At 40.0% G+C, this 12,062-nt stretch overlaps 3 protein-coding genes across 3 annotated transcripts in view; 2 read left to right on the top strand and 1 right to left on the bottom strand.

The window, feature by feature from the left end:
• LZIC (leucine zipper and CTNNBIP1 domain containing) overlaps positions 1-12,020 on the bottom strand; it is a 21,215-nt gene extending 9,195 nt beyond the window's left edge. Inside the window, exons 1-5 of the mRNA XM_008641150.2 lie at positions 11,682-12,020; positions 10,093-10,164; positions 3,803-3,910; positions 1,240-1,368; positions 132-188 (exon numbers count right to left, since the gene is read on the bottom strand). The gene's annotated coding sequence lies outside the window, so the exon portion shown is untranslated. The remainder of the gene's footprint in view (positions 1-131; positions 189-1,239; positions 1,369-3,802; positions 3,911-10,092; positions 10,165-11,681) is intronic.
• On the top strand, positions 1,794-7,417 carry NMNAT1 (nicotinamide nucleotide adenylyltransferase 1). Its single transcript, XM_008641202.2, has 4 exons — positions 1,794-2,707; positions 3,147-3,330; positions 4,007-4,152; positions 4,517-7,417. The coding sequence occupies exons 1-4, from the start codon at positions 2,584-2,586 to the stop codon at positions 4,933-4,935; spliced, it is 873 nt and encodes a 290-aa protein (XP_008639424.1). The 5' UTR covers positions 1,794-2,583; the 3' UTR covers positions 4,936-7,417.
• RBP7 (retinol binding protein 7) lies at positions 7,977-9,749 on the top strand. The gene is made up of 4 exons (XM_008641147.2): positions 7,977-8,118; positions 8,632-8,810; positions 9,067-9,168; positions 9,494-9,749. The coding sequence occupies exons 1-4, from the start codon at positions 8,046-8,048 to the stop codon at positions 9,542-9,544; spliced, it is 405 nt and encodes a 134-aa protein (XP_008639369.1). The 5' UTR covers positions 7,977-8,045; the 3' UTR covers positions 9,545-9,749.
• Positions 12,021-12,062: the final 42 nt, after the last annotated feature.

Genomic DNA, 12,062 nt, shown 5'->3' with positions numbered 1-12,062 from the left:
TGCGGGAGGGTGTAACTGAAGCGTCCAGCGACGCCCACATCATACTTGTATTCTGTATATATACCGATATATAAACATATTTGACAGATATTTGCCTCAAACATAAATGAGATTGAGCAAAGCATCCTTACCTGCTTATCCCCGGAAGCTGCGTGGCAAGTTGGGCTCCAGAGCCATCCTAAGACCTGCTGTAGGAATATTTTGATGTCTTTTAGCGCAAATACATGTCCAGTCCAGCTAAGCACGAGCAGGACTGTGATCAGTACATACTAAAAAGCCACACTGAAATATAACACTTCAAATAAAATACTGGATTGGGTGGGATTATGTAAAAGCATGATAAGATTACATGTAAGCATGTATATTAGGAGTACATCAGAGGGCACTTCGTTTTTCCTTCAGAAGTGAAAATTGTCCAGGATGTATGTCCTACACTTACAGAAAACCTCAATGAGGGCCATTTTACTTTTATTATACAATAAGAATAGGCCTAGTTCCATTGGGCTGGGCTTTGATCATCCCTGGACCTTGACTTTTTTACCTGTCCTGGGATGCGCAAATTGCATAGCTTTTCCAAAAAATTCAGAGCTGTGTGAAGGTGGTTCCATAGAAAGCAGATCCCAGCTCTGATGGTGCTGTGGTGGTTATAAGATGAGATAACAGTGAAGGCAATCATGTCACTGATTACCTCTGATGTCACATACCTCTCATTTCCTCCGTTCCCCACATCAACCATGCAGCTGTTTTCTGTGCAAACAGTGCTACACAGAGGGTGTCAGTGCAAATTAGGAGACTGGGGGGATGTGGAAACTATTAAATTCTATGTATACTCTTGATATGGAATGCTGCAAGGTGAATTTATGAGGTAATGATTGTTTCTGTAAACTGTAAAATAAGCAGCATGGAGAGGGACATTTGACTAACTCTCGAAAAGGCACTCTATATTTTCCTCCTAAAATTTTCTGCTTTTTTTGTACTTTTTTTTTTTTTTAAGGAAAAGATCAACCTTTTTTCAGTTCTGCAGCATGAGTTACTCTGTTGAAAGTAGGATTTGTGCAGTACAAAGGCAGTCTAATTCCTCTCCTCCCTGTTCCCATGGTAACTCTCCTAGCCACGCCTCTGTGAAGGCTGCATTTCAAGTACCACCAGCCCTTCCACTGCTGAGCTACTCTGCAGTAGTAAAGGATATTTTAAAAGTTTGTGAAACTCTTGAAAGCACAGAAAAGTACTAACACTTACAAAATACGAAGCCTTGCAAGAGTTCCTTTTATCTGCGGGCTGTTTGATGTTAGAACACAGTCACTGTTACAAGGTTTGGCTGTGATGGTGTCTCAGCGCTGTGGCTGCTGTGAACATCACTCAGCCTCTCTGTAAGGGAGACAGAATGTGAGGGTGACCTTGTGGGATTTTTCCAGCTGGCGATGTTGCTGTAGAAACAATGGCAGATAATTCTGTGCTCCTCAGGATGTCTCGGACATCTTGCAAACAGCAGCAGCAAGAGAATAGCCCATCGTGGTTCTCCTTTGTTAGGCCAGGCTGTGGGAAAACATCTTGGCAAGCCAGAATATTCTCAGGAAAGAACAGAGAAGCAAAAATGTGTGTGAGGAGAAAGTGAAATGTGAGGAGAAGTTAAATGATGAATAGTGAAATTTCCTTGTTTTCAGCAATTCTTAAGCAGCCTTCTGAAACTGAAGCTCAGAATTGGAACAGAGCTGTGGTATTTTAGAAAAGGGGAAAAACCCCAGTATTTAATTGCAGCTTTTACTAAATTTCTGTTAATTCTCTATTCTTCTCTCACCTTTTCCGCTGGTACACTTAACACTTGCTGCAACACAAAGCAGACTGACTTTTCTCATGTTTAGTCCATAGCCCTCTCTTCCCACATACCATGCTGAATTATATAAATTACCCCTCTTTGGATTTTGTATTTCAGAAAATGTAAGTAAATCCTGAATGAAGAAGTGTTGACGCTGTTTTCCTCCAAAATTTAATACAATGTAATATGTGGCATATTATTATATTATATTATATATATATATATATATATAATATTGATTTTATAGATCATGCTGGAAAGGCTCACTGCAATTTAGAGAGGCAAGACTAGGAACGGTCAAAGGATGTTCTATTTCTCCCTGTAAGCACTAGAAGGAAGTTACTTAACAAGGAAGTTCCCTGCCCACATGTCTCTTGGCAGTTGATTGTCACTGGCATCTTAAAAAAGGTGCAAAGTTCTAATAAAGTGTGTCCTGCAATCAGGACAGATAATCTCTCCACGTGAAGTTTAAAAGCATGAGCTGCTTTTCTTCACAGTGGGCCGTACGCCATCCTCTCTGGGCAAGCAGCCTCTTTGCAGTGATTTCATATTTTAATCACTTAAAATTTCGACAATAAAGTGTCACATAAACAATCACAGGCCAGGTGTTGGTAGAAGAAAAATACAGCATTCAATTGGATCTTGAAATTTTATCTTCTGCTTAGTGGCAGCACAAGTAAGTAACTATAGCTCTTTCTTAATCCCATTTCTTGTAGTGGCTGGTACCTGGCACCAAAATTCTCCACTTGGCTGCGTGGCTGTGAGGAATGGCTATGGAAGATCCTGACAGGAAGACTGAAGTGGTACTGCTGGCCTGTGGGTCCTTCAATCCCATCACCAACATGCACCTGAGGCTCTTTGAGCTGGCTAAAGACTACTTCCATGAAACAGGTAGGATGGTAATTTATATCACTCAGAATAGCTTTGATAACCAGACACTTATATGTTAAGGTGAATATTTTGTGTCTATGAATGCCTGTTTTACAGGGACAGATATTTTTGCAAATGCTAATTAGATATTGAAGCTGGTATCTGTTTATGTCATATACAAAACCATGTAGGTCATTATGAGAGAACTCACATATGTGTTGCTTATTACTGATTTTAATGAGCTAAAGCACGGGTTTTATGGTTTATGGAAATATATTTTACTGACTCTTTCCTTGTGCTGCCCTGACAGTGCAGAAGCGTCCTGTATTTTTCCACAGGGCTGGCTATCAGCTGCCATTGCGCTGGATAATGGTTATGTCACAGGTTAAATGCAATGCAGGGGAAGTAACATCTGCTCAACCACTTCTCATGTTCTTGTGTGATGTGTTTTTTTCCACAGGAAAATACAAAGTAATCAAAGGCATCATTTCACCAGTGGGTGATGCATATAAGAAGAAAGGTCTGATCAGTGCGAATCACCGAGTGACTATGGCAAAACTGGCTACAAAAAACTCAGATTGGGTGGAAGTCGATGATTGGGAAAGCTGCCAGAGCGAGTGGTTGGAAACACTAAAAGTTTTAAGGTATTCTTCAGCCCACCTCTAAAAAGTCTCATGAACCTATAGAAAGATTAGGAATGGTGTTAATGCTAACAAGTTGGGATAATTGCAGGCTAACCCCAAATCATATGGATAGACTCACTGAATTCAAAAGTACTATTGATATGAACATTGAAAATGAAAGATTGCATCATTAGTCCTAAACATACCAAAAATGAGCCTGTGAACAACTTTTAGGATACATCATTTCTTAGGCATTATTCAATTTTTGTGCTGAAAGGGTATTCTTGGGGAAGAGCAGAGACTAGAACAGGGCAGACATGCTACACAAGTTTCTCTCCTTTGACCCTGATTGTGTTGTGCTGTCCATTTGTGTATTTAAAGACTGGCATGAGAATTGTCTGAAGGAGTATTTTCTGAGTATTATGTTTCTGCTCTTTCAGTCATTGCTACTTCACTGAGGTTCTTATTATTAAAATGAAAGAAACAAACCAACCTTGTTGTTGTTGCTTTGAAATCTTTTCACTTTGACCACCACATGACCAAGCTCTAACAAGTCCCTGTTTCTGCAGATCAGCTCTTGGTAGGCCTGTCCGTGAAAGTACTGCAGGAAGAAGTAGAGACAGGTTCTTTAGTAGGCCGTACTACCAGAATTTTCTCCTACATCTCTGAAATACCTAAAATACATCTTTTTTTGCAGGTATCATCATCAAAAACTTTTATCTGCTGACGTCACTAATAGTCTGCAGGATGCTGTACCCGTAACAAAGCTGGGACGGAAGAGAAAACAGCAACCAAATAGGCATGAGCCCATTAAAAAGAAAAATCAGAGTCCAGTTGTAAAAAGTTAAGTCTGTTTGTAAATGAAATGGTTCATGATCCTTGTTATTTCAAGCAAATTGCACTGATGAGTAACTTTTATGGTAGCTCTTGGTTCTGATGTCACTCAGTAACTTTATTCCCTTAGATTCTCAGCATAAGGCATTAGATCCCTTTAATGAAGGGACTCCCATAACCTTTATTTGGAAAAATCCTGTACTGAGGCTACTAATTATCAATTATATACTCTGAATCTTTTTTAAAATTTCATTCCCTCGTCTCAACCAAAGATACAGAGAGAGAGCGCCAAGAAATTAAATGTCCCTGTCAAGTTTGCTAACATCTGGTGGCCTAAACCAAGCCCTATTTCTCACTTAATTTTCTCTTTAAGGTGTCCCACAGGTTAAACTGCTTTGTGGCAGTGACATGCTGGAATCTTTTGGGATCCCCAATCTGTGGAAGTTGGAGGACATCACCGAAATTGTGGAGAAACATGGCCTTGTGTGTATCAGTAGGGCTGGAAACAATGTTCAGAAATTCATCTATGAATCTGATATTTTGTGGAAACATAAGAATAACATTCACCTTGTGGAAGAATGGATCACAAATGATATTTCCTCCACCAAGATCCGGAGAGCCCTGCGGAGGGGTCAGAGCATTCGTTACCTGGTGCCTGACGTAGTTCGGGCATATATCGAGAAGAACGAGCTGTACAGCCCGGAGAGTGAGGACAGGAATGCTGGGGTGGTCTTGGCTCCCTTACAGAAACATGCAAGTGACTCCAAGAACTCACAGGCACTAAACAACTAACTTACTGTCTGCTGTGTAAAAAAACTACATTTCAGTACAGGAAAGTGTGTTTTCTAGGGGTTGGTTTGGGGTTTTTCTTAGGCAAATAGTGGGCTAATTCTGTACATCTGTAGTTACTGATGAGGTTTTTTGCACTCAGCGATTGGACCTACACAACCTTTTCCAAGTCCAATAATTTCCAGGATTTTCACATTTAAACGTTTTGTCCCAGTGCACTGAAGTGAGTATAAGAATTCACATCGGCATATGAAAACTGCAAATGTTTAAGCAAAACAAATGAAAATGTTCTGATTAGTTTTAACTCAAACTGCTCTGCTGTTTATAAAACAGTTACACAAATATTTTTAATAACTTACAGTGTCTTAACAAAATTATCTGGTTTCAAGATGTACCATTTACTTAGAGTAAATCCATGTAATTTTGGTGGTTTTTTTTTTTAATTGTCAGTGTGTGATTCACCTCAAAAAAATTATTTAGCTCTATCCTGGAAGGGAAGAATTTCTTCTTGGCTGAAGTGGTGCTAGGTACACCATGCTTTGAGCTGCTTGCCTTTGAGATATGCAGCTGCTTGTTTGCTGTCATGCAATTTGCTTCCTGAAATGTCTTGGGCTTTACTTTTCCGTTGATATTTCCAGGGCTGTAATGTTAAGCTCAGTATTGTTTCTGATGGAAGGACAAACCTACCTCAGAAACTGGTTTAAAGCCATTGATTTAATAGATAGAAATTAAAAAGTGTCATTGCACTGATTCTCAGACACTTGTGTCTTTATTACAAATAATACGTTTATTTCAAATAATAAAATATCTTTTACTTTTGAGTCATAAATAGAATATAATTATATATAGCCAGAATTGTTTTCTGTTACTGAAGTTGAGAGAAAATGGTAGGATATCAATAGTGATCATAAATGAAATATTTTTCTTTGCCAGAAATCTGGTTTTGAATCTTAACAGTACATTGTCTGCAGTATGTGAACATAAACTAGAGAGGCACTGTGACTGTTGTGGTGATAGAATTCTACCTCCCTTTATTTGCTGCTATCCCATTTTTGCTTGGATTATGTGCCTTATTAAGAATGCCAAGGTTTGCAAGCCACTTTCTCATGGGTCAACAGCTCTTTCATGGGATCTCCACAAGATGACTCTGGTCACGTTTTTCAGATCAACAAATCCAGCTGAATGTGAGACTCTCCAGGCAGGTGGCCAAGATGCTGTTGGGCAAGTCTAGAACCAGGGACACGTTCCACAGTCATGACTGACTGCTTGGTATGGATCCTTTGTTTTACTGGTGGGATCCAGGAACCTGCCTGTTAACAGCACTAGAAGTAACTGCACACTGGCCATCTCCTGTTCAATCAGTTATGAACACCAGCACCACAATCAGTGCTGGGGCAGAACAAGGATGTCAGACAGGTAGAAGTTTCAGGAGTGGACTCTTGTCAGACCTTAAAGAGAACACGGGGCCCTTGCACCTCACGTGTCATTTAGACCCAAAATATTTTATTAATGCTGCTACAGCAGCAGGACCCACCTGGTCTGCTTCTGTAATGAGGCCACATCCCTAAGGGAATGTGTTAGATGTGCAGTGCTTCACAGCAACTAGGATGGAAATGGAAAACATATTTCCACAAAAATAAAATAAGAAATCTGAAGGGAGAAAGAAATGAACTTTCTCACATCTGAACTTTCAGTTGTGGCCAGGGCAAGAAGCAGTTCTTAGAAGCTCCATAGGCAATTCTGTGGCTGAAGCTTGGAAGAGTACCCCTAGTGCCCTTTAGAGGTCTTTGTGTGAGGTTTGAGTACTGATTTACAGAAAGAAGGCCCACACCCCAGATTATCTACATAATTTAAATTAAAATGTTATATATGGGCTTTGACACAGGATTTACCAAGTACTGACTTCTCTTTGCTTGCCAGAGCCAGTAGTATTGCAACAATGCTTTACTACCATAACCTCATAACACCAAATTGTGGGTGAAATGTTACTATTTGAGTCCAGAGGAAACAGTAATTTTCCTTTCTCGGTGCCATTCCTGGTTTAGTGTAGGTTGGAGAACAATATCCAGCTGCAAACAGGAAACAAGTTTTGATGTCCTGAGTTCCTACTCACATGATTCTGTGAGTCATATGGGTCAAACTGCCAGCTCTGAAAACAGAGCTAACATTTGGGGAAACCTCCCTGCAAAATACTATCCTTCAGCCTAACACAAGTCAGTAAATAAATAAATGTAGTAGGTATAGGTGTGTTTCCTCACCTCTAAATCCCTTATTTCCTCACTTACAGATTCCCTATGTCCTTTCTCTTCAAACTCAAGCATTTTTTATTCACTTTTCAAAACACATTGCTGGGTCATCAGGGATTCCTATCACTTCTTTGCTGAAGGTAAATTCCAACACTGAAGCTTATCTGCTGCATCATGTTCTCCACTGCCTGTGTGCTCTGCCACAATGTGTAGCATCTAATAAAGCATCAGTGGGAACAGCTCCTGTATCAGCTCTCCTTTATGTGTCAAGAACAGAAAGCAAAAGCAGGAGCTACATCTCCTATATACACAAGATTACTTTTTGAATTCTGCTTACTATTTACTCCAGACATAAACCAACACGATACAATTCTTATCTCTGTGTCATAGGTATTGCTTTAAAATTTGTTGATATAATACAATCCACAGTTTAACAGTCAATCCGTGTCTGTTCAAGTACAGCATGTCTTTACAGGGGTACATCACCTTTTCAACAAACATCTGGATTTCAGATCATAAAGCCCCAGATCTAATAAACATCCAGGAAATCTTAGTAACGACAAAATCAGTCCCTTTAAAGCATACAAGACAGACATAAATGGTTTAAACCTGGTTTTCGCTTGCATTGTCACTCTTGAGCTATTAACATTTGCTCCACACAAAGATTTCAGACACAGTGAACTTTTCCCTCCAACGCAGCTGAAGCCATTCTACAAATACCCTCTCACCCACTGGCTCAGCAGCAGCACCCTTCCCCTCCAGCAGAAAGGTCCAGGGGTGTAATCCCACCCACAGGCTGCCTTATAAAAGGCCTGGCTAGAAAACTACATTTGTATTTTTGACTGGATCTTCCTTCTACTGTCTGCAATGCCTGTGGATTTTAGTGGAACCTGGAACCTTGTCAGCAATGACAACTTTGAAGGTTATATGGTGGCCTTAGGTAGGTGAAAATACTTGATTCTGTCCTTCCTGCCTTCTCCCATAAGGGTCTTCTTGAATTTGAAGGACTGCCCTTCATTTCACCCTATTTAAGGCATAGAGTGCAGAGAGTTCTTGTTAATTCTTTCATTGCCTTTCCTCTGAAGAAGGATGAGAGTAGGCATTAACCTCTTGCTAAGTGGGGGTTAAGTCTGACACCAAGCTTGGTGTCTCTGTGGGGGAAGCCAGCTCTCTCCAGGAGTCTTCTGACTCAAAGTCCTGGAAATCCTGCATAAGAATTGTGCAACAATTGAGTAAACTGGTTTTCAAAGAGTAGAAAGTACAAGAGGACAACTTAATCTGTGTAACATGGAGCTTTAAACAAAACGAAGGGTTCCAATAAAACAACAAAATGCTGCATAGCAGTAAGGTCAAACTACCTAAGAAATGCTTCTGTTAGTAATAAAGGTTCAGTCCTGGCTGCCAGAATGGCTGGTGATAAATACAACTCTGACATTTTTGCCTCCTGTCCAAGGTATTGACTTTGCAACACGCAAAATAGCAAAAATGCTGAAGCCTCAGAAAGTGATCAAACAAGATGGTGATTCGTTCTATATCCATACCACTAGCACATTCAGAGATTACTTGCTTGAATTCAAAGTTGGAGAAGAGTTTGAGGAAGATAATAAAGGCTTGGATAACAGAAAATGCAAGGTAAGAGCGAATATATAAGAGGCTGAGAAAATTAAGATGCCACGATCAATCCAGATACTTGAGCAGAAATTGTTTCAAGAATAATATTTGTAGCGCAAGACAGCAGTAGAAGCCTGAATTACAGACAAAGAGAGTCACTTTCACTCAGGAGTAACATCTAGGTCCTTTTTTATCCAGGAAAATGCACATTTTCTACAAGTATTTTGCACAACTGAGACAGACATGCAGAAACACTTTTTTGCTCCCTGTTCTACAGAGCCTTGTTACCTGGGAAAATGACAAACTTGTCTGTGTGCAGACTGGTGAGAAGAAGAACAGGGGCTGGACTCACTGGCTTGAAGGGGATGACCTCCACCTGGTATTGACAGATTTCTACTACTTATATCTCTGTATGGCAAAAATTAGGTTTATAATGTGGTCATGGTGTGCACAAGTCTTCTAGCTCTGTAGGATGTGTAATGGATGGTACATAGTGAGCACATACTGCCTTGAAACAGCTCCATTGTTTCACTGTAATGTGTAGATAAATTTGGAATGTTAAGCATAAGTTACTAGCATGGCCAGAGCAGTGGCAAAGGACCTATGTTCAGTTTTGGAAGCAGTTCCTTTGATTACTATATATATCTATACCCTTGTTGGGTTTTTTTGGTTTATATTTGTTTGTTTTTTGTTTTGTTTTTTAGGAGCTTCGTTGTGAGAATCAAGTATGTAAACAGGTCTTCAAGAGAGCTTGAATCTGTGTGGTGTGCTGGGTCCTCCGTGCAGGGACAGCTCTGCACAGGAGCCTCATGTCCAGTGAGGGCTCTATGGACAAGAACTGACTCCTGTACCTATTAACCTGAATGGTCTGAAGTTTCTGGCTCAGGAAATAAGTCTGCTGTTGCCAGTGTTAAAGGTCTGATTTTTGCTAATAAATGCACCAAACCAAACTAATCTCAAGTACCTTGCTATTGAACATGTTTTTCTGGAGGAAAAAATCCAACCCAAAACATAAGTGATGAGGCCTGGGTCTCTACGTAATCAGAAGTCAATTAACACAAGAAAACCTGCCAATTCTAAGAGGCATGTCAACATCAAACAAAACAGGGGAAGTTGGGTGCTGATAGAGAGGGGAAGATAACAAATAATGAAGCAAGCAACAAAAGGTACGGATTTATTTTTCAAAATGCTTCTCTTTAAGATGTAGATCACTACTTTACTTGCTTGTCGTACACATTGTAGTGTGAGGCCCCATATTGTGCCATAGCTGCTTTGTTCTCAAAAATAATTAAGTTGATCTTACCAGAGGAAACCAGCCTGTGGGCAAATCCCAGAACCATGAATATGGGTCCGAATGATCCACAGAGATTCCAGTCTGCAAAATAATTGAATTCTGTAAGCACAGAGGGAAAAAAATGCTGCTTTAGTTAAGCTTTATTTGGATACAACTGTTACATTAAATTAAATGTTTTTCTTTATGACCGTGTGCAATATCGCATAGAAAAGTAGGGTTTTTTTCCTTGTGTGAACAGATAAGTTGTCAGATAAAGTAGGTAGTTACAAATGACATGAGTTGTTGCATATTCCTGGTTGCATATTCTTGAAGAACTGTATTTTAAGCTTAGTACCTTAATTACTTCACATAAAAAAATAACCCCTGACATTTTGAAACAACTAGCACCACCTTTCTGATACTTCTTATCAGTTCAAAATGCTTAAAGCCACCATCAGAGTCAGACAACATCTGTTGAAGCAGGAAGGGCTTTTGGTTAGATTGACCCCCTCCTCTAATTACTAGACCTATATAAATTTAAGCTGGTTTCCAAAATAAAAATAAAATAACTAGTAGTCTTTATACAGTTAGGGAAATGTGGGGACTAGCAGTAAATGCCTGGTGTTTATGCTATGGCTCCTGACAGCGTCTTCCTTCTGAAACTGAGCGGTTTTATTTGCTTGAAAACAAAATTGCCGTTAGAGTGTTGTGTTAGTAGAAACCACAAATTCGGGCAGCAGCCCCGATCGCATCCGTTTATAAAATGCAGCCGCAGGCAGAGTTTTCTGCGCCACCGGATGGCGCCTCTGCAACGTGCTGCACCTTCCCTGAGCTGGCGCAGGTCCTCAGCGTGCAAAGGGCTCACGGGTTAAACAGCGCAGATACTCCCAAACCCACTGCTTCCAAGCCCTGCTCTCCGGTAAAAGCGGTGTGGGAAGCAATACAGAAAGGCACTAATGACCTTGAAGGACAAGAACAGAACTCCCCAGAGAAACACTTGAAGAGTTTTATTCAAAGGTGTTTCAGATCACTGCAATTATCTTAAAAAAATCCCAAGGAGATAAACACAAAATGAAGTGTAATCTAAAAACCAAAGGTAACAATATACATCTATTCTATAAAAAGACTGGCAGTATATATTATGATCCAATTATTGGTTTCCCTTCTGAGCACCCTGGTTAAGTCATCAAAATATTTTGTTCAAAAAAAATTTAGATCAATAAAGTACATTAAAGAGGTATATAAAAACACAAGACCAAATACCCTACCTACTCATCTATGCATTAAAAAAATTGATCAATTCTATTGCTATATAATTATTTGCAGTGTGCATGAAAATATGTCCTAATTGCTCATACAGATCAGTTTGGTTCCATCTTAACAACATCCTGTTGTCCTGCTTTTACGGGATTCTTTCCCTTGCTGACTCAAATCACACTGCCCCGTGCACAGCTCACTTATTATTAGTGACTGTTCATCCTGGGCTAAAAACTTGCTGATGCAACTCTCGATTCGCTTATCCTTTGCCAAAAGAGCAACATTTAAAAATCCTCCTCTTTCATCTACATGTATTATAACTCAAACAAACTGAGCTGGGGGTGAGCCTCCAATGTACTTACCCGGCCAGTTTGTTCCATAGCTGAGTTTCATTTTGAGTGTGAGGGAAAAGATTAATATCTTCCTGAAACATACTATTTTGTGGTATAATGAGGGAATTAGATGCAGAAAAGTTCATAATAAAGAAAAAAAAACCTATTTCATGTTCGAACTATACTTAGAAAAGGCCGAGGCCAAGTGCTCAACGGGGTCTTAGCATCTTGTTCTTTCCTTGGTATGTTACTCAGCTTGCAATAATTAGATTTAGATCCTGCGTATTCTCGATCACTCGTCACTGAGAAGGGGTTAACATTTACAGACCCATTGGAGAGGGAAGGCTTCAGCACCTTGACCCTCCCTGGGATAGCAGCGTCCCTGAGCGGCAGCTGCCTCCTTCCCGCCCC

Source organism: Corvus brachyrhynchos, unplaced genomic scaffold (genome assembly GCF_000691975.1).
Source record: "Corvus brachyrhynchos isolate BGI_N302 unplaced genomic scaffold, ASM69197v1 scaffold68, whole genome shotgun sequence".
Classification (NCBI taxonomy): Eukaryota; Metazoa; Chordata; class Aves; order Passeriformes; family Corvidae; genus Corvus; species Corvus brachyrhynchos.
Note: the sequence above shows the minus strand (reverse complement) of the source record. Positions and strands in the feature narration are given on the sequence as shown.

Bases quoted from the DNA above. Each gene is read 5' to 3' on its own strand.
- NMNAT1 (XM_008641202.2), top strand. From the start codon at position 2,584: ATGGCTATGGAAGATCCTGACAGGAAGACTGAAGTGGTACTGCTGGCC. The intron at 2,708-3,146 runs GTAGGATGGTAA...TTTTTTCCACAG, and splicing joins AGACTACTTCCATGAAACAG to GAAAATACAAAGTAATCAAA. The intron at 3,331-4,006 runs GTATTCTTCAGC...CTTTTTTTGCAG, and splicing joins GAAACACTAAAAGTTTTAAG to GTATCATCATCAAAAACTTT.
- RBP7 (XM_008641147.2), top strand. From the start codon at position 8,046: ATGCCTGTGGATTTTAGTGGAACCTGGAACCTTGTCAGCAATGACAAC. The intron at 8,119-8,631 runs GTAGGTGAAAAT...CTCCTGTCCAAG, and splicing joins AGGTTATATGGTGGCCTTAG to GTATTGACTTTGCAACACGC. The intron at 8,811-9,066 runs GTAAGAGCGAAT...CCTGTTCTACAG, and splicing joins TGGATAACAGAAAATGCAAG to AGCCTTGTTACCTGGGAAAA.